Source organism: Desmodus rotundus, chromosome 4 (genome assembly GCF_022682495.2).
Source record: "Desmodus rotundus isolate HL8 chromosome 4, HLdesRot8A.1, whole genome shotgun sequence".
Classification (NCBI taxonomy): Eukaryota; Metazoa; Chordata; class Mammalia; order Chiroptera; family Phyllostomidae; genus Desmodus; species Desmodus rotundus.
The window spans coordinates 50,170,672-50,191,987 of record NC_071390.1 but is presented as its reverse complement, the minus strand read 5'-3'; the positions used below and the strand labels follow the sequence as shown (position 1 = coordinate 50,191,987).

Genomic DNA, 21,316 nt, shown 5'->3' with positions numbered 1-21,316 from the left:
CAACCCAACGAGAAGCGAGGCCCAGCTCTGGGGACCAAAGAGAAAGCTGCTCCTTGCAAGTCTCATCTAATCTCCCTGCCCTTCGCTATCCCCCTGCACTCAGCAATCACCTGGAGCTCGGGAAGGGTCAGCACTCGACGTCTGGCAGCAATAACACCAAGGGTCATCCTTGGCACCTGCCCTGTAACCCAAGCACGGAAATGGAAGGCCCGCAGAGTACCAGGCAACTGACATTGGAACAAATCCGCTTCTATGTGGCCCGACGGACTCCAGCGCATTTGCTCTTCCACAGCCCAGAAGAGCGAGGCAGAGCTGGGATTGCTCCCACTTCACTGATAAGAAGCCTGAGGCTGAACAAGGTGGATGACTGCACAGAGGTGCATGCTTGGCAAGGGCTGGGGGCAGGATCTTCTGATGCAGCACAAAGACAGGGCGGAGATGGGGTGAGGAGACATTTCCCATCACTCCACAAACTGCTCTAGTTGAGGCTGCCGGCTTCCCAGACTGTCCCCAGGACTGCAGGATGTCACTGGGATGACCCGTGGCCAGGACTACCAGCCCACGTGCCTTCCCAGTAGTGAGCAGGGACCAGCTTAAAGGTTCCATCAGAATGGCATCTTCCCTCCGCCCGGCCCTTAAGTGCAGGGGCCATGCCCAAGCCAGAAAATGATGGGGTTTCTCTCGTCTCTGCCTGTTAACTCTCTCTTCTCCTTAAACCCCACTGTCCCTTTTCCTGGGCGTTTCCACAGGCCTGTGGATCTGACTAGTGTTAGAAAGAAAAAAAAGATTAAGAGAAAAGCACTCACTCCGTCAGCCACCGAAATGGACGGACACGGTCCGCTGATAAGCACAGACCATGTCAAAGAGGATGAGATAGCCAGGAAGCACCAGGCAGGCTTCTAGCCTCTCCTGGCCGTGCAAGCCCAGCGAAGCATCCCCCACCCCGCCGGCTGGGTTGGGGTGGGGCTCAAAGCCCAGCCTATGGACAGACCCTGGTCCAGGGGTGCCCACTACCAGAAGCCCCCCGGCCCCCAGGTACCAGCTATGAGTGGAGGAGACACTTGTGGCCTGGGTGTAGGGCACTTGATCACTTGTCATGGAGATGAGGAAACTCATTTTCATCAGTTACACTCTGGCCCAGTTTGGGAACACCAGGAAAGGGGAGAGATACTCTTCAAACACAATTTAAAAACCCACCAGAGCCAGCTGGCCAGATGTGAGGCCCATTTTATAACGGGGAGCATTTCCTCTCTTCCGCCATGCTGAGAGGCTCTGTGCTAAGCGTCTCTTCTGGAAGAATTTAATTCCGGGCTCAGAGTCCAGGTAAAGAGGTTTCTTCGGGCAGGGAGGCCCTGAAATGAGCCTGTTTATCTCTGGCAGGCCCTGGTTAAGCTTCCTCTCCCCTGAATGCCATTTGGGCGCTTTGAAATAAGTGCAGCAAATTAGTCATGAGCTGCAGCAGACTAACTTGGTGCCAGGCGCCTGGCGGCTTCGGCGAGGCAGCCCTGTGCAGCCCCTACCTCGAGAGCAAGGCAGCAGAGGCAGCCGGGCTCCTGCGGGGCGCGAAAAAGCGATTCAAGCCTGGGGGTGGCAGCTCGAGGCAGCAAAGCGTTACCTGGATCACAGGGGCATGAAATTAGTAGCAGCGAGCCGGCTGGAGGCAAGAATAGTTTGCCACTGCAAGTTACTGCCCTCCGGACAGCCCAGTTCTGCAGCCTGGGACGCTGCAGGGGCAGCGCCCTCGCCCTGGCAGAGGCCAAAGTCATTCCTGGGCACTTCAAGAAGTGAGCAGAGGGCAGGTGTGTGTCCCCACAGGGGTGTGGGAACATCTTGTCTGCCCCTTCCACGGCTCCATATTTGGGGCACCATCCCAGGAATGCTAACGGTGTGTGCCTGAGGGCGTGGGTGAGCTGAGAGGACTGGCTGGGCAGGAAGTTGGTGGGGGGCAGGGCCTGTCCCAGGGGTCAGACAGGTGAGAGAGACAAGAATCCAGGTCAAGCAAGGAATGATGGAGTGGCCAGGGGCCCAGGTGCAGACAGGGAAGCCCTGGAAAGATGCTGGCCAGACAGACCCAGCCACTGTGAGGATGGGGGCCACATCAGCCCTCTGATGCCGGGCTTCTCGGGCCGTGTCCAGACCTGGGCTCCCTGGGACCACTATAAATCTTGCTCTTTAATAGCCTAGCGGCCCTCCCCAGCCACAGTCCTTCTTCCTATCTCCTTTGGAATCCTCACCAGAGGGGAGCAGAACTCCTGAGTATTTCTGGAATGAGCCCCACCCCTGTGTAAGGGTTTCCAGGGCCCAGCTCCTCTCCTCTCGGCAAGAAGCTGCGCGGCTCCTGGCCTAACCGCCTTCCTAGAGGTCTGCCCCGGGAACCCTCACCTTCCTGGCTGGCAGTTTTCCTCTCTCCTTCACTGCCGGCCCTCTCTTCTCCTCTGGCTAACAGGCTCACTCACGGCTCCTTTGGGCTCAGGAAAAACCCTCTTTGCCTTCACTGCCTCTAGTCACCAGGCCCCTCCGCCCCTTCACTCCAAACTCCCTAAAAAAAGGATCGCACATCCCCACTGTGAACAACTTACCCCTCCGAGGCTGCTCTGGGGAGACTCCTTCAAAGGGGCCTCTTTGCAGCCCACCCACGACTGACGCCTGGTCTCAGTCCTCACGCTCCTGACACCACGTGCCACCCTATCTACATGGGTTGAGTAGTGCCCCCCCAATTCATGTCTACCCAGGACCTCAGAATGTGGCCTTATTTGGAAATAGGGTCTTTGCAAATATAATCATTTAAGACAAGTTCACACTGGATCAGGGTGACCTTAAATCCAATGACTGGTGTCCTCATAAGGAGGGGACACACCGGCAGACACACGAGGGGAGTCAGGGGAACACAGGCAAAGACGGGAGTTCTGCTGCCTCACCCAAGGAGGCCCAGGATTGCTGGGCAGCCCAGAACATGGAGGAGCCACGGCAAGATTCTTCCCAGACTAACGGCAGGGGGTGGGGGGAACCAGAAGCATGGTCCTGCTGGCTCCTTGAGTTTGGACTTCTCTCTTCCAGGACTGTGAGGACAAAATTCCCGCTCTTCTAGACAGGCCGGTTGTGTGACCTGTTGTGGCGGCCACAGGGATCCACGCACCTTCCCTCCGCTGCTCTCACTTGGACTCGCAAGCCAACCCTCCCCCCATCCTTAGTCTCCTCCCTCCCTATGCTACAGTCCTGCCTTGAGAAGCTCGCCTTCCCTGGCTCCGAAGACCCCCACGGCTGCACCAGCCCCGCCGCCCAACAATCTTCACTGCCAGCCTGCTCTCCTTCCAGGGCGGCCTGCCGGGCCCAAGCTCCCAGCTCCCAAATCGAAGGCCCTTAGGAGCCCAAGCCCTGCCTCCTGAGGCTCCTTGGTCATCCCTCCTTTCCTCAGTGCCCTCTCTTCCAGTTCCTTTGGTTGCCCCTTCACCCTCACTCACGTCAACCATGCAGGACCATGTCCCCGTCACCAGACTATGGCTTATGCTCCCACTCAATGCCCCCACAGCTCCCCCCTGCCCACCCAGGGTGCCAGCCACCCCATCAGCTTCCCACCTCCCCCCACACCTCTGCTCAAGCTCCTCTCTGGGCTGCCACCCTCTGCCTCCCCCACGCCAAGCCCAGCCCAGCCCAGCTGTCCTGTCTGTATTGGCCCCGCAGGGCTCAGCTACGGCCCGCTTCTCCACAGAGCCTCTCCTGCTGGCCCCTCCTCAGTGCACTATCCCCTCTCTTTCAGGCCTTTTCCAGGACACCTTGGGGGCTCCAGTTTGGTCAAATGGTGGAGGTGAGGGAAGTGGGGAGGGGAGACTAAGGGACGGTCTCAGGCAGCAGGCTGAAGAGAGGTGTTTGCTTCAGAAGGTATGAGGGAGCTAAGGGAGGCCTCTGATGACAAAGCACGAGGGCCAGTGTGAGGCACAGGGGAGTCGCCCGTCGGAAGTGGGGGGGCAAATGGAGGGGGAGAAGCAGGGGGCAGTGGCTGTGCACTTATCCATTCACTTACTCCTTCAAGAAATCTTGATCTTCTAGAGCTCGGTCACTCATTCGACAAATAACAGCTGAGCACCTTATATTTGCCCAACCTGTGCCAGAGGCTGATGCACTAGTGACGGGGGCAAAATAAATAAATAGACTGCATTTATCACAATAAATGCAGTAACAGGAAAAACCAAATAACAGCTAAAACAGAGCCCAATGGGGGACAAAGTTAGTGAGAGACAGCCTCCTGAAGGAGGCAATGTCTGGACAGAGACCCAAGGATAAGCTACATGAGGGGGTGTAGGGAAAAGCATTCTGGACAGAGGGAACAGCATACTGGCCCTGAGGCAGGAATTGGTGTGTTCAGGCAACTGGAGATCAGGTGATCTTAGAATACAGAGAGTGAGGGGACCAGGCATGGGCGGGGCCAGGACGTCCAGGCTGGGGGTTGGGGGGCGGAGGGAAGGCACTGCAGGATTCTGAGCAGTTGAGAAACTTGGTACCAGCCCTCGCCACACCCTGCTTTTCTGATTTCATGTATTCACTCCCCCAAAGCTCACGGCAACCCGAGGAGGGAAGGTTCATGTGGCAGGTGAGGAAACAGGCTTGGAGAAGTCAGCTGCTTGCCCACAGTCGCGCAGCGCAAGCTCAGCCCTCTGTCCCTACTGCTTGTGCGTTACCTGTCCCAGGGGATAGCCTCTCTACTTTGGGTCCTAGAAAGATCACTTCTGCAGTGTCCGTGAAAAACTGATCGGAGGGGGTGCCCTGGGAGCCAGTGGCCAGCGAGGCTGAGAATGGAAGGTCAGAGGGAAATAGAGCCCTAACTTTCCGGCTCCGTCAACTCGGAGTGAGTCGGAAGTGCCAGTCACTGCGCAGGGCAGGGCTGCTGCTCCAGGGCAGTCAGAGCGCTGGGTCAAACAGTGACCCCGTGGTGAGGTCCCAAACCCCAGAGTGTGGGGCCAACAGTCTCCCTCCCATCCTCTTTCTCCTCGCTGCCCAGCACGGCGAAACGTGCTCTCTGCCACCAGTTAAAGATTAACTCATCACTCTGCACATATCCATGGAGATCAATAGATATTCTAGGCACCAGGGATTTAGTCCAGGTTCCCGCTTTTAGGGAACTGACAGTCTGGCCAAGGAGACAGTGGGCAAATGCATAAACAAACAAACAGAGAACGTATCAGGCAGTGGTAAGAGTTGGGAGGAGAAACTAAGCGGGGCAGCCACCTCCATCACAGACCCCAGAACACGAGGGAAAGAACTGTAGGGGAGTCTAGACTGGGATCGGCAGCCCACTGCCCCTGGGGCCAAATCTGCACCTCTCTTCTTTGTAAATGCTGGAAAACGGTCTCTCCGGTCTGTTTACGAATTGTCCGTGGTGGCCTTCACTCTACAAGCGCAGAGTCAAGCAGCTGCGGGAGCCGGTGTGGCCACAGGCCTGAAATATTCACCATCTGGCCCTTTGCAGAAGAAGTGTGCCAGCCTCAATTTAGTTTCTGAAATAAGGAAATGGAGCCCCAAGTCACGCAGCAAATTTAAAACCAAGTCAGACACTGAGCCCAGCTCTCCTGAATCCCAGATCTTTTTACCACGCCGGGTGAGCACAGAAAATGGAAACCATTTCTGCCCACCCTTCAGCCCCGCCCCTGTCAAACCTTCACCAGCCTCCCCACCAGGGCCAGGCTGGCCTGCGGTTTACCCTTTGTGTTCCCCCTAGGCACCCTCAGGCCGCGACCTCAGTAGGCAGAGAAGTGACTCAGAAACGGGGAGAGGGAAGGGTCAGAGCCAGAGGGAGCCCTGTAAACCCACACCCAAGGGATCTCAACCTATGAGGGGTGACAGCTGATTTGAGGCTAGGTCACTGCTGCTGCGTGGGCCAGCCTGGCCTTCCTCTTCTGCAGCCTGACCATGTGGCTAGGGCAAGGAGGAAGTGGCCTTCCAGGAAACTCCCCACCTACCCGCACAGCCCTGGCCTGATCGGGGCAGTTTCTGTAGCTCCCAGAGGGTTGACATGAGTCAGTGTCGCAAGGCTGACCCTGTGGGGACAGGGACTACACCCCCTGGCACGTGGGCAAAGAGGAGGTGGTCTGGGGGTGTTCCAGCTGCTCCCTGCTGAAGAAAACCCAGGAGACCTACCAAGAACAGGGGATCCTGAGTAGACAGAGCAGCCACTTCCTCCCCAGACATCACGTCTCCCCTTTGGGGAGGCTGCTTCTCTTAGGAGGTCCACGTGGGTCAAAATCCACGAAACCACATTGGCTGCCACAGGCCTTGGGTGCGTGCACGCATGCACACAGATGCACATATGTACCCCCCCAATACACACGTGTACAGAGCACCCCCAAGAGGTGAGCAAGGGCCCCCTCGGACCCCTCCCAGACAACGATCACTGTAACGAAGGCGCCGGCACAGACCCCTGTTTGGTTCTGCTCTCTGGGTACTTGTGATGATCAATCTCGTTAAGGAGACACTTGAGTACTTAACGCCCAGGCCGTGTTCTAATTTGTCCAAGAAATCGCCTCTGGATTCTAAGGACGTGTGCGAGAGGAAATAAAATCGAAGGCAGAGAGGGAGCGATCGATAGCCCGGGAGAGCCCGGGAGCAGGCACGGGTGGGGAGGCTGGGCCTTGGGCACACAGGGAGAAATAAAAAGAGGATTTGAGAACTCTGAGGCCACCAAACACATGACTGACAGCGCTTCAAGTTGGGCTTTTTCTCTCCCTCTGCAGGACACAGCTAGAGCTAAAAACAGAAGAAAAAGCCATCGCAGGTGTATTTATTGGGAATGGCGTGCTGGCTTGGTCTGCATTTAGAATCAGGGGGTGGACAGGGAATAAAAAAAATGACTCACTTTTGGTTCTAATTTTTTAAAATGATTTAGAGCAGCCATCCGCACTAGCCTAAGCCACTGGGCAGCTGCGGGGAGGGACCTGCCCTCTACACCTGGCAGCCACACCTAGACCCCGTGCAAGAAGCCTGGAGCCCCATTCCCTAGGCCCCTGGGCCAATCTGCCACCTCCTTTTGGGGAACAACAGGGCTCAGGCAAACTCTAGCTTTAACACGCTTCCATGGGGGAGGGGACGGGGGTGTTCACTTGGCACTGTTCTTTGGAATCCTGCCCTTAAAAAGCGGACTGCATCCCTTCCGTTTGCAGTTGCACTGGGAGCGCCGTGACCCCTCTACCCCCAGAATGGCTCGTGCTTCTCCAGCAACAGCAAGCGGCGCAGAGGAAGCGGCTCCCAGATACCTGCCCTCCTGCCCGCTGGCCACAGTGCCCATGCCGACCCCCGGGAGAAAGAGCCAGCAGGGACGGGGGTCCAGGAATCTGGCTATTTGCCAAGTGCCCCAAGAAATCCGATGCCAGTTTGGATACCCCTGGGTTGTAGCCCCCCTTCTTGCCCTCACAGGTCCGTGGCACCACCAAGTTACTATTCACCCCCACTTTCCTGACCCGTAGAATGAGGGAGAACGCACCCTCGTGGCTGCCTGTGAGGTCAGAGGCAAGCGGGCGGAGCAGGGTCTTTCGCAACCCACTGACGGTCGTGGAATTCACCGAACAGGTCAGGACCAGAGCTGTTTCGCAACATTCCGTTTTATCTCTGGCTGCCTCCTCTCCCAGCCCTAAAGATGGACAGTCTGCAAGCTTTCCTGGGGCCTCTCTACCCTGCACCTGAGCCCAGGCCCTCCGTCTGCTCACATACCTCGCTCAGCCCTGCGTCCTCCCCTTCCTCAGCACTCGTTTCTCCCTCTCCACTGGACGGTTCACATGAGCACACAAACTGGCCGCTACTTCTCTTATATAACAAAACCAAACCGGAAAATCGGCGCCCTTCTTGACTACACCTCCCCTGTAACTGCCGCCTCATTTCTATAGTGAGAGAGTGTTAAAGCAAAACTCCTAGACACAGCTCACCAGGTTTGCTGTCTCCAATGTCCCCTCCCCGAGGCTCTCCCTCACAGCCACAGACCCAGTTTCTGCCCCTCCCCCCGTGGCGCTGTTCCCCAAGGCCACCAAGGACCTACACAAGGTTAAATCCAAAGGTAGACTCTCCATCCTCAGCCTGGGTGGCTAATAAGCTTCTTATAAGATCGGCACAGAAGGTCCAGGCTGGTGTGGCTCAGTGGACTGAGAGCCAGCCTGTGAACCAAAAGGTTGCCAGTTGATTCCCAGTCGGGAAACCTGGGTTGCAGGCCAGGTCCCCAGTAGGGGGTGTGCGAGAGTCGATCCCACACATCGATGTTTCTCTCCCTCTCTTTCTCCTTCCCCTCTCTAAAAATAAATAAACAAAATCAGCACAGAGGATCACTTGCTCCTCCTTGAAAACTACTATCAGAGATTTTGTGAAAGTGTAGATGCTTCCCCATGAAACTGTCCGTTCCATTATGGACACGCAGGTCTTGCACATCTCATCTCGGTGACATGTACGTTGTGGTCAAAAGAAGTCTGAGAACACCGACACGGAGCCTCGGGTCTGGACGGGCAACAGGGGTGCAGGTGCCAGGTGTGAGTCCTTGCTGTCGCTTGCTTTCTGCCTGGGAACAAATTACTTCTTTTTTTGAGCCCTGGTTTGCTTCTCTGTAAAGTGGATATAACAATACCTGTCCCACAGGGGACAAACGGTAATGGGAAAAAATACAACATTTTTAAAATAAATAAATCAATAAAAATAATACCTGTCTCTTGGGGCTTAGTAAGGACCAAAAGAGATCATAAAAATAAAGCCCCTGGCACACAGTAGGTTGCTAACACATACTGTGGAACTAAAGGACGGACCAGTACCCTTAGGACAGTGGCCGGGACAGGGTAAAGGCAGCGAACGTTACCAGGATGCTGCACAGCCCTCGTGCAGCAGCCGCCTCGTGGGAGGTGAGCAGTTAATACCAGAGCTTCCCTCCCAGCATGTCTGGCGCGCTCTGTAAGTGCCGCCAGGGGAAGTCTGCGTGCACGGGGGCCCGGGGCCACAGAGCCCAGCCCTGAGCCACACAGTCGCTGGGAGAGGTCACCCCTGGGCCAGGAGCTGGAAGAAGTCCTTCTGTCGCCCTCTGGGCTCCTCCCAGCTGCTCTGTGGTCGCAAGAGACAGACAGACGTAGCTTTCTCCCAGGTATGGAGCTTTTAAAAAGTAAATCGCCCATCAGCCCTAAAACCCCTGGAGCAGGCCGCAGTCCGCAGCCTGAGCCGGCGCAGAGAGGTTACTGGCTGGTCCTCACACTGACAGCTGGTCCTCAGGGCTTCACTTTCCCTTGCTTGTGCCGCCCCAGGTGACGGGGCATCCACCTCGGGGCCCAGCTGGTCCTTCTGCTCCTCTTCCAGGAGTCTGGCAAACAGGGAGGAAGGGGAGGGTGACTCTGGAGCCCCCAGCTCCCACCAGAGGGAGCGTTTGCCCAGAGGAAGGGCTGTCGCAGCCACGGTGAAGAATTCATCAAGCCCAAAGCACTTAGGTTAGCCAAGCACGAGACCCTCCGTTCATTTAGGGTTGTAAGGGTCCCAGTGAGGAGTCCCCTACTCTCTGAGGTAGACCAAGCCCAGGAAAGCTGTTCCTTCCCTGCTGGCTCCCTTCCAGCAGGGAGACTGCTCTAAATCTCCCAGGGGGAAACACCGCCCGCACCCCCTCCCCTCTCTCCCCTCCCACACCCCGCCGCCCGCCGCCAGCTTTGACAACTTGCACTGCAGGAAGTTCTTCCAGAGGGCTCCCCTAAGTCTCTCCTGAAGCGGCCTAAGCCAGTTCAATGCATGCTCTGCGGGAGGCAGAGAACAGGCTGCACGTTAGCCTCACCTGGAAAGCTTAAAAATGCTTGTGCCCAGGCCCCTTAGAATGCACCTGAATCAGGTGGGTGGATGAGGCAGGTGGGCTTTACAGGCTCCCAGGTGATTCCAGTGTGCAGCCAGAGCTGACACGGTCAGGGCAGGGGAAGAAGCCAGAGTGTGCTGGTTACCACTTGCTAGCAAATGACCCTGGGTCAATGGCCTAAAATTTGTGAGTCTCAGTTTCTCCACCTAGAAATCGGGGGTGACCATATGTAACAGACCAGGTCATCCTGCAAGTGAAGATGGCAGGTCCATGGTGGCTGGACGTGGGCTGCACGGCAGTGACCTTATAGTCAGCAGGTCATTGTCAAGACCTCCGCTCATCTGCCCTCCAGTTTCCTCTCCTCCAAACTAGTTCACCCTGGTTTCTTTTAACCCCTCCTCCCTGAATTGGGATGTCCGCTCTTAGTTGTAAGAATAGCTCCCTAGTCACGCTATCCTGCTTCTTTGGTGGGGGCTGAGGGGAGGTGCTGAGGGCCAGGACCAAGGTGCTGTAAATGAGGGTAGGTCCCTTCTATATTTTAGGAACCCCACTTCATGTCTATGCAAACCCATGTAAGAGAGCAGAAAGCCTTTGGTGTGGCCACTGTGACCCCCAGATCTTCTTCTGCTCCTTTGTAGAGCCATACCATCCTTACTTTGAATTGGGATGATGGGGCTTTCCTCCCCAGCAATACAATGACTAGTGCAACAAACCCTGCTGTGTGCTGCTATGGGCCGTGCGGCTGTGCTAGCTGTTCTGGAGGCACAGGGACGCACAGGGATCGCGAACTAACAGTTTAGTGGAGGAGGCGTCCTCATCTGTGAAACAGGTACTGTCGTCACTAACAGTAACAGCTCCTGCCTCACGGGGGTGCTGTGGGGTTAAACGAGATAATCTGGGCCAAGCTCTGAGAGCCGTGGCTCCCCCAGTAAGCGCTCAGCTGTGTGGTGAGAACCCAATGGGGAAGTGCATGCAGTAGGCTCTGGGGATCCAGAATGGAGCCCCGAATTCAGAGGGTAGCAGCAGTGAAGGTTCCGGGGGTAAGAGAGGCATCTGCCCCCTGCCCTGGGACTGGGCTGTGGGAGCCCCCTCTGATCAAGGGGTGGATGGGACAGCAGTAGATGGCCAAGCCTGGGTTCCGGCCCTGCTGACACCAAGTGGGACTATGGGTGCCACCCATGACGTGGCCACGTCCCACAGCCCCTCAGAGAGGGACCCTGGGCAGGCCCAGGTGCACAGGAAAAACGTGTTGGGAGGGGCCGTGGACGCCTCGGGGCAGGGAATGGCCAGCAGAAGGTTCAGTCACTCAGCTCTGTGGGGCAGAAGGGAGGCATTCCAGCTTACAGTCCCTGGCCCGGGGGCAACCTGTACAGGCCGAAAGAGAGGCCCTGGGGATGGCAAACAGACCCCAGGATCAGCAATGGCTTACAAAGCTGTGGGTGGGGTGGGGAGGTATCAGGGATGCCGACAGCTTGGAATCTGGGTCAGGAATCCAGGGGCAGAGCCAAGGCACCTGTCTGGGTGGTACAGAACTGCAGGTCAAAGGCAGGCTCTCCATACAAAGAAAGACAGCGTTTGGCAGTCAGGGTGTGGGCGGGCCCTTGTCTCCAGGACCGGCCCCTCTACACCGCTCTCCGAGCATGGCCCGTTCTGCAATCAACCACCCACATAAATTCTCCGTGATGTTCTCTTCAGCCCTTCCTAGCTATGTGACTCAGGGCAGGTGACTGCACCTCTCTGAGCTCTGGCTTTTTGTCTGAAAAAAGCAGGGGTAATTAGAGACAAAGCGTTTCACACCCCTGCCGGCACGGTGGGCACAGGGTGGGGCTTGGATGAGGAGGCTGTCCTGGCTCCCCCGAACCATTTCCTCACATTGGTTCTTCCTTGTTTATGCTCTAATCTCTTTGGCTCTGGACCCACGGGCTGCGGTGGGTTCATTCAAAGTTCTTACTCCAGAGAACAGAGACAAAGGGCCAGGCGGGCAGATGCTTCCTACACCACCCCCAAACTGTCCAGGCAGAAGGAAATGAGCCTGGGTTGGCAGGTGACCTTCCAGTGACATAATTTGGGGGGAGGGGGCCTGTACAAACATTCTACTAGGTCGAACCTGCCAGTCGATGGTACCCATCCCTGGGCAATATTAAAAGGAAAGTGCAGAAAGAACAACATGCAGCCCCACAGCTAACTGAGTTGCAGGTGGCAGCTGGAGACAGACCCATTTGACTCTCCCTCTCCCCCTCCTCTCCTCAGAGCAGCCCTCAGGTGACAGAGCAAACCAGCCGCCTCTCGCAGGGAAATCAGGAAGACAGGAGGAAAGAATTGGGGAGGTGGGTGGCAGGAATGGGGAATTAGGCAAAGAAAAATGGCCCGCAAACTGTAGAAATGCCCCAGCATGCTTGCTTCCCAAAGCCGGCCCATGAATCGAGGGGTGACAGGTCTCTCATCTCTGATGCCAAGAGCCAGGAGCTCCGGGCACCGCAGGTACTACATCTGCACCTGCCAGCACTTGGAAGAGGCAATAAAGCATCGTAGCAGGGCCTGGAATGCTAAGTGCCTGCAGCTGCGAAGGGATCGCCTTGCAGCGAGAACAGCTCACGGCAGACGTCCACTGTGCAGGGGACATCCGCTGTTCGAGGGTCAGGCCGGCTCTCAGAGGACCGCCGGTACATCCTCCTCTGCCCTGGGGTAGCCTGCACCCAGGAGTTGGGGTTGGGACAATGGTGGGGGGACAGGACAGGTGCACATGTAATCTGGTCCTGGGGGCCACCCCAGGCTATTGCTGGCCCAGGCAGGCAGGGACCTTCTGGAAGAAGCCCAAGTGGGCTGAGTGATTTACCAAGGCCAAGCAGAAAGCTGCGCTGCTTGAGTCACTGGTAAATAAAAGTGGAGCACAAAGCACCCGGGTAAGCCAGGCGTCTGGAAACACTCCAGGGCTGCATCCCCCGAATGACAATAATGATAATGTTCACACGGCACTTACAGCACCAGTGCCGGCCCCGGTTCCAAGTGCTTTGTGTGCAGAGTCATTTACTTAGTCCTCACAACAACCCTAAGAAGCTGCTGCTAGCCTTGCCTTCCTGTTACATACCAGGAAGACGACGCAGTGCAGGGAGGCCACAGGGCTCAGCGCTGACAGAGGCAGAGCTGGAACCCACACAGTCTGTTTCCAGAAGCCACGCCCTCGACAGTGCCTCTCCAACTCTACTGTGCCTGTCTGTCATGTAGGCGGCCTGTCAGCACACAGCTCCCGACTCAGCTGGTCTGGGGAGGGGCCTGAGACTCTGCCTCACTAAGGAGCTCCAGGCCAGCCTCCGCCAAGGAACACACCTGGAGCAGGAGACTCTAAACTACTACGCCATGTTCCCATGACAGCCCTGCAGCTGCGGACATGGGGTCGCTACCGCACTGCTCTGGCTCCTGAAGGAGCTACGAATTCCTCAGTTAACAGAAGCAGGCCCTCACAAGGTGTCGGAATCAAGGGACCCCATTCAATCCTAACTCAATCCTAGTGTCTGGGGCGGAGCCCAGATTGGGATTTTTTAAAAGCTCCCTGGGTGATTCTGATATGGAGCCCTGGCAGAGTCCTCCACAGAGACGACAGGAAACCTCAGTCCGCGTGTCGGATGCAGTCCTGCAAAATTGGGGGAAGTTCCTAGGGGTCAGATCAGGAATTTCAAAGGTGCTTTCAGGGAGGGGAGGCGAGCCACCTCCTGGGCTGGTTGAGGGGTATGACTAAGGTCTACTAGGATAGACTCTTCTTGTCCCCTGGGGCACCCCTGGAGGGGAGAGGCAGCTAGCAACCCCCCCCCCCCAGCCTGGCATGCCTTCAGAGAGGTCCCCGATTCGCCATCTATGAGCTCTCAAGAGAGTACAGACACCCTCCTAGACTGGTTGAGGGAACAGGCTCTTGACAAAGACTAACCACACCTCTAAGCCCTCTTCCTGCTCAGGCCCTGACTTTGCCCTCCCTTCCCTCCCTGTCCTGTTCCCGGCATGCCCAGCCGGTCTTAGCAAGAGTCCTGCTAAGGCAGTTACTGAGAATGCCCCCCCCCCTTGATAACTGATCTCCCTTGATATTTGATCAAGTCTCTCACCGCCCCCTACCTTGGTTTATATGTCCCTGGCCTGCTTTTAGCAAGAATCCCCCTACCCTTGGTGGCCCCTCTTAGTAATTTTCCATCCACTGACACACCCCCCACTGTGCTTCTTGGCTATAAATCCCCACTTGTCCTTGAGTAATTGGACTTGAGTCCGATCTCTCTCCCTTATTGCAACAGTCTCGAGTGAAGGCTCAGGTGGCAGATTAATTTTTTCTTTAACACTCCACCTGCCCAAGAGAAAAGTCTCCCCACAAAGTGGGCAGCCCTAGGTGGCGGGACAGGGCTTGGTGCCGCTGCCCACCAACCAGCATTGAGACTCCTTACTTTGGCATTTAAGGCCCAAGCAATGATCTCAAGCCTTATTTCTCCCTGGCACACGCCTCAGATACAGAATATTAGATGCTTTTCTATTCCCCCCCGACACACCTGAACTTGCTCCCATCCTGCATTTGCCCAGGACTTCCTTCCACCTGGAATGTCTCCTCCCCATGCTTCTAATCCACCCGCTCTGATTCACGGTGACGGGGCTCTGAGACACTGTGACTAGACGACACAGTGACAAGACTATCCCTGAGTCTTCATTTCCTCCTGTCCTCCAGAACTATACGACCACTCATATTAGCTGGGTATGTGGTTCTCTGGGGCAAAGACTACATTTTCCAGCCTCCTTTGTATCTCCTGTGGTCACATGACTGAGCTCTGACCAATGTGCTGCAAGCAAAAGCAAAGTGTGTTACTTCCAGTTTTCTTATGCCTCTCTTTCTCCTCTTCCTATCTGATTTCATGGTTGGAGCTCCAACAGCCCTCCTGGACTGCGATCTTGACCTTAGAAGCTACACATGATGAAACCATTAGGTTCCTGACAACATGGAGTATCACACCAGGCTCGGGCTGGTCCCTCCAGACGTGAACATGAGAGAAAAATTATTTTCCGTCTTATTTATCCACTGCTTTTTGGAATTTCCTAAACTCACAGCTGAACTTGATGCTATTGGATCCACCCTTTCAAGCCTCTGAAGGCATGGACTCTGAGTTCTTGGGGTTACCATACTACACTGCGGACAATCACTGTTTGCATCTTCTTCCCAAGGTAAATGGCAGGCAACCTGGAGGCCGGGACTGTGTCTTACCCATTTCCGTCCTCTCCTGCCACACGGAGCATGAGGCCTCATACACGACACAAAGCACGTCTTAGGACTGAACTGAATTTTTTCTGCTGTACTCCACATAGCTCCCGATTCGCACACCGTCAGCATGCCACAGCCCTTCCTGGCATGGCGCACCTGCTGAGGCTGCCCTTCACCCCACCCCAGCTGAGGGCACCACCGCCTCCCAGGAGGAACGCGCCCTTACCAGGATGTCTGAGTCCTCGCTTTCCTCCCCTGGGGCTGGGCTGGAGCAGTTGCAGAGTTTGAATATCCAATACTCCTTGGCAGTGACAAAGAAGTTCCAGGGCAGAAGGCCGCCGACGCCGAGGCTGAAGAAGATGAGGTAGGCCCCGTTGAAGCGGTCCTCGGGCCTCTGCAGCGGGGGCGGGGAGCAGTCTGGCAGCTTCTCCAGCAGTGCTTCCTGGTCCGTGTGGAGAGAGCTGCTTGCGGTTCTATAGGTGGAGTTGGAACTGTGACGAAAGTCATCCTCTGAGACAAAGGCCACTGTTGAAAGAGAGAAACGGAGATGGAGCAGGGGATCAGAAGCTAAAGCTGGGTATTCACCCACCCTACAAAACTGCCCATGTGCCCGGGGGCTATGGAGTCACCAAGGCATGGTGACAGAGCTTCAGGTGTCAGGATCAGGGAGAAAAACAAGATGTCAGGGCCATAAGCGACCCCGGGGTCACCTCCCACCCCACGCAGGGCAACACAGGCAGCAACCAGGTGTGTGGCTGGGGGGGAGTAAGGCAATGCGGCATAGTAGGGCCTGTGGCAATCAACCCAGAAGGACAAACCAGGTCGCAAAGCCTTCACATGTCTCTGCAGCACAAAAAAGGAATTAGGACCCTTGATGGGCAAAGAATGCGTTCTCAACGCTTTTCAACTTCACGTGAGAAAAGTAAGGAGCTGGAGAATATGCTACTATTTGTGCAAAAAAGCAAGGCTGGGGTGGGCGGTGAGGAGACCACACACACAAGTGTCTGTACATTCTCTGCAAGGCTACGCGGTGATTTCCAGCAGTGCTGCCTCTGAGGAGGAAGGATGGGGACTGGGAAGGAGGGGGCTTCACCTCATACTCTTTCGTGCCTTTCGAATTTTTAAGTATGTAAATGTATTACTTGTTCAAAAAATAAAATTATAAATAAAAATAAAGGCATTCAATAATCCTCAGGGTGGGAGAACATATTCACCAATACATCTGATAAGGGATTAATATCCAAAGTTGATAAAGAACTTATAAAACTCAACACTAGAAAACAAACAACCCAGTTAAAAAATGGGCAAAGGGCCTGAATAGACACTGCTCCAAAGAGGACATAGAGATGGTCAATAGACGTGAAACAATCCTCAACATCACTGATCATCAGAGAGATGCAAATTCAAACCACAGTGAGATGTCATCTCACACCTGTCAGAATGACTGTCATCAATCAACAAGCAATGAGTGTTGGAGAGGATGTGGAGAGAGGGGAACCCTGGTGCACTGTTGGTGGGAATGCAGACTGCTGCAGCCCCTGTGGAAAGCAATATGGAGATACCTCAAAAAATTAAAAACGGATCTGCCTTTTGACCCAGGTAATCCCACTCCTGGGAATATAGCCAAAGGAACCCCAAACACGATTTTTTAAGAACATAAACACCCCTATGTTCATTGCAGCATTATTTACAATGGCCAAGATATGGGAGCCGCCCAAGTGTTTATCAGTAGATGAGTAGATAAAACAACTTTGGGACATCTACACAATGGAATACTATTCAGCCATAAAAAAGAGAAAATTTTACCCTTTGTGACAGAATGGATGGACCTGGAGAACATTATGCTAAGTGAAATAAGCCAGTCAGAGAAAGGGAAGTACCATATGATTTCACTCATATGTGGAATCTAATGAAAAACTGAACTAACAAGCAAAATAAAGACAGAATCATAGATGGAGAGCAGGATGACAGCTCAGGGTGGGGTGGAGGACTGAGCAAAAAGGAAAAAGGACTCATGGACATGGACAACAGTGTGGTGATTGCAGGTGGGAGGAGAGTCTAAGGGGACTAAATGGTAATGGGAAAAACACAATAGTAAATAAATACATAATAAATAAAATCATTCAAATAACATTTTTGAATTAAAACAAAATTTTATCCTCACTCAAGAACATTTTTTTTCATTGCTTTTTAGAGTGAGAGGAAGGGATAGAGAGAGAGAAAAAAAACATCAGTGTGAGAGAGAAACATTGATTGGTTGCCTTCTCATACGTGCCCCACCTGGGAATTGAATGCAAAATCTGGGCATGTGCCCTGACCGGAAATAGGACCGGCAAGTTTTCAGTCTACAGGCTGATGCTCCAAGTGAGCCACACTGGCCAGGGCAATAACATTTTTTTTAAAGTCAATGGTGTCTAGAGCTGCCTCCAGAACCCAGTTTGAGGCATATATTTCTGGGGAATTTCATTTCTGGGGAAACAGAGGTCTATCCAGGGAGTGGAAGGTCACGGGCCAGGTGAATGCCCAACCTGGGTTTACACCTCCTGCCTGGGCCCCGCCTCTATTCACCACATCCCACCAGGAGACAGCCACTCCCAACCTGTGGTAGCCCGAGACAGAGGGAAGGTTCTGGGTTGCCAATTACTATTGCCTACATGGACTTAGGCAAGCCACCATGCTTCTGAGCCTCAATGTCCCCATCTGCAAACCTAGGTTTTGTTTTGTTTTGCTTTTGTTTTTTTATAAAAACCTAAGCCTTTTTACAATAGTTATGTAACTACAACTGACCGGCAATGCCTGGCCTGGGACAGCGGCTGTTGCACAAACATCAGCATCTTCCCTGCCATCACGGGCTTGTCAGCTGGCTGGCTGGCTGGTTGCTGAATGTGACTGCAAGGTAGCATGCCTACTTCTATGCTCTGTATAGCACCCAGGATGTGGCAGTGGCTTGATAAATGGAAAATACTTCCAGAAGGCTGAGGATGGCATACTCTAGTCCCTTCCACAGTAGCTTCCTCCCTCACCAATGAATCAATAAATAAATGTGTCTCGGCTCACATGGGAGGCTGAGCCTTACTCAGAACATCACGCCAGGCAGAATGGGGCCTTTCTTCCCCGGTGAGATGGGAACGCCGGGTCACATAGGCACAGAGCCTGCGCATTATTTCAAGAGAGCCTCACAACATTCGTCGGAATTAGGCAGGACGGAAATTATTGCCTCTTTTTTTTTTCAGATGCAAAAAATGAGGACTTGATTTGTCCCACATTCAAACAGTAAGAATCCCCAATAGTTAAATTTAAATCCAGTACTCATGCACGCTGAGGTCTGTGCCTAGCACTTGAGCCTGACAACAACCTCAGAAAATGGTAGATACTATTCTAGGACCCATTTAACAGATGAAGAGTGAGGCTCAGAAAGGTTGAGCAATTTGCCCAAGGTCACACAGCTACCAAGTGGCAAGGGTGAGGTTACAGGGCTAAGTAGTCTGAGGCCCACAGGGACTCCTCGGCCTCCTGTGTGTGCAGGTTCTGAGCACAGACAGGCCTCCTTCAGGAAGGCCTTGCAGCAAGAGAGCTGTGAGCAGAGATGAAAGCAGCACCACAGGGTACCTTCATCAGTGTTTGCCGCATGGATGTGCGGCCAAGGATATTCTCCCCTCCGGAGGGGGCATGCATCCTGGAGCAGGCAGGCAGGACGCTGCTGGAGGCCCGCATTTGAGTCAGCAAGTCTATTGTAAATGCTCCTGGTTGAACAGAGCCTGTTCCCAGCCTTGATTCATAGGGCTCCCAGTACTAACAAACTAACCAGACATGAGTGTTTAAACATTCTGACTCATGTAGGACAGTAGAGAAAGGGCCAGCGGTTCTTCCCAGATGCTGCAGCTACAGGGGTGGGTGCAGAGGCCAACAGCAGGGTTATTTGGGCTCATACTTGGCAGAGGCCCGTTCTGGGCTCCAAGTACCTATTTATCCAGGACTATTCAGCCTTGACTGAGCTTCTGAATGAGCCAGAAATTTTCTCTAACCTGGGTCACAGGCCAGGGCATTGGAGTGAGCAATGTCTCATTACTCTTTATAAAAGCTAGCTGCTGGCTTTTGGATTGAAAAGAAAGAAAAAGAAAGGTAAATAAGAGGCCCAGAATCCCCAGGACGAGCTGGCTGTGGCTGGTGCGTTTCTCAAGCACCCCCAGGAGCTGGCCACACTGGGTCTGGCTCCCTTCCTGGGTGACTGGGGCAAAGAGCAGCCCCTACACAAAGACGCAGAAACTGTGGGGCCTGGGGCCACTGCAGACCACCATCTGGAACTGGGTGTGGGTCCCAACGAGGTTTTACTTTGGCTGAATCAATCTCCCCTCTGTGCCTCATTTTTCTTGTTTGTGATGTGGGGCCGGGGGTGGGGAGCGGGGAGCTGGTGAAGCTAACCCATTAGGAAGGCATTGCTGGGAAACGCAAGGAGCCACTCAGAGGCCATGGAAGAACTGGCCTTGGCGTTGTAGACATCCCAGCCTCAGGCTCTCCAATTTGGACCAAGAGTCAGCTACCTTCTGGATACTTTGGGCTGAGTTGTCCATACTCAGCCCACCCCACCCCCAAATCCGGGCGGTGAGGTCCAGTCTCAGGAAATGCACAAGGAGGAGGAGCGGAGAGAATCTGGAAAAAGAAGATAGAGACCTAGAGAGAGGGAAAGCGAGAACAGAGTGGGGGGAGGTGAAAGAGAGCGGGTAGGAAGCCGAGGGACGCTGGGGAGGGGGACACAGCGGGAAGTATGCAGTGGGAGGGGCCGGGCTGGGGTCCTGAGCTCCGGTGGAGCAGCCTCCAGAAGGGCCCGGGGTGGGGAGGAGGAGAGGGGACGCCGAGCGCGGGAGCCCAGGGCCAACCGGGACCCTGAAGAGCTGGTTGGTGGCCAGGCCGGCACCCAGCCTCCGTCCCGCACTTACTGTCGCCACTGCGCCACCGCTACCGCTGCCTCCACGGCTGTCGTGGCAATGCGACTGCGGGCTTCGCGGGCCCACAGGCCGGGCTCCGCCTCCCGGCCCCGCCCCCGCCGCGGACGCGGATGCGGACGCTGACGCCGGCGCCGACGCTTTTCCTTTTGCAAGCTTTCCTTTCTTCTCCCCGCGCTCCCGCCCGCTTTTTCTTGTGCAGGAAATGAGGCGCGGGCGGCCAAGGAGCGCTGAGCGCGTGGTGAAGCCATGTCTCGAGCCTGCCGAGGTGCGCCCGTTAGTGCACCTTGCAGCGGACCCCGTGTCTCAGCCCTGTCCCCCTGGCGCCCAGAATTTTCTGCATCGCCCCCAAACTTCCACAGAGGGCCCTCTCTGAGTGCAGTCCCCCTCTCCTCCCTGATCCTCCTGCTTTCTACCCCCACACAGCGTCACCTCAGGGACCCCTCCTGCCCCAGAGCCCGGAGCTGGCCCCCGCCACCCCAGGTTTGCTCATAGTGTCAGGCCTCCTATGTGCCAGGCCGGAGCCATGAAGCTTTTCCTTGTCGTCAGCTCACCGAGACACCAGGGCAGTCGGGCACACAGCCTCAGGACCACCCCACCCCTCCAGGCCCTCCCAGTGGCCGCCAGACCTTCCTGTCTGAATTACAGGTCTAGGGGGCCACTTGCATCCAACCCTCTCTCTGGCTGTGTCCTTCACACCACTGTCTCATTAACTGTCACACGCCCTGAGCGGCGGGGGGTAGCATTGCACTCCTTTTAGGGACTGAGAAAGCTGGACTTCAGGTTAGCTGAGGTGGAGTTGGGAGCGAACGCCAGATCTGATTCTCAAACCCCTGGCTAGGATGCCTTTCCCTCCCCGCCACCCACCATTTGGGCAGGCTCAGGGCTGGGTACTCTCAGGGCAAGGTGTGGCGGCGCCACCGTTTCATGGTGAGGCTCCTAGAATATAGTGTGCTTCCTTCATTAAAAAGCCTACTACGTGCCAGGCCCTGCAGTGGGGCCGTGTGATATTGCCATATACTAAGACATATGGTACTTTTGATCTGTCCCCTATTCCTGGCAGGAGAGCTTCTAGAGCATTGAAATTTCCTGAGCGATAGGGCTGATGGGAGTGTCTTTGGTTGTTCATAATAAGCCCCTTTTAACAAAGTCAGAGTTTATGCTAATGAGGTAACTCTTCCTAGGGCCGTAGATAGCTTCTGGGTGGGGGCTGGTCATGCCAAAGGGACCATCCTGGGATTGGGGTTGGAACTCTTCACCATGCCCACCTCTGGGAAGGGAGAAGGGCTGGAGATTGACTTAATCACCAGTGACCAAGAGTTAATTAAGCAGGCTTCCATGATGGAACCCCCATACAAA

At 55.0% G+C, this 21,316-nt stretch overlaps 1 protein-coding gene across 1 annotated transcript in view; it reads right to left on the bottom strand.

Moving 5' to 3' along the window:
* The window catches only part of SLC29A3 (solute carrier family 29 member 3), a 51,890-nt gene extending 31,851 nt beyond the window's left edge, over window positions 1-20,039 (bottom strand). The window contains exons 1-2 of the mRNA XM_024561020.3: window positions 19,952-20,039; window positions 15,241-15,539 (exon numbers count right to left, since the gene is read on the bottom strand). Coding sequence (XP_024416788.2) covers window positions 15,241-15,539; window position 19,952 — 300 coding nt within the window. The 5' untranslated portion in view covers window positions 19,953-20,039. The remainder of the gene's footprint in view (window positions 1-15,240; window positions 15,540-19,951) is intronic.
* Window positions 20,040-21,316: the final 1,277 nt, after the last annotated feature.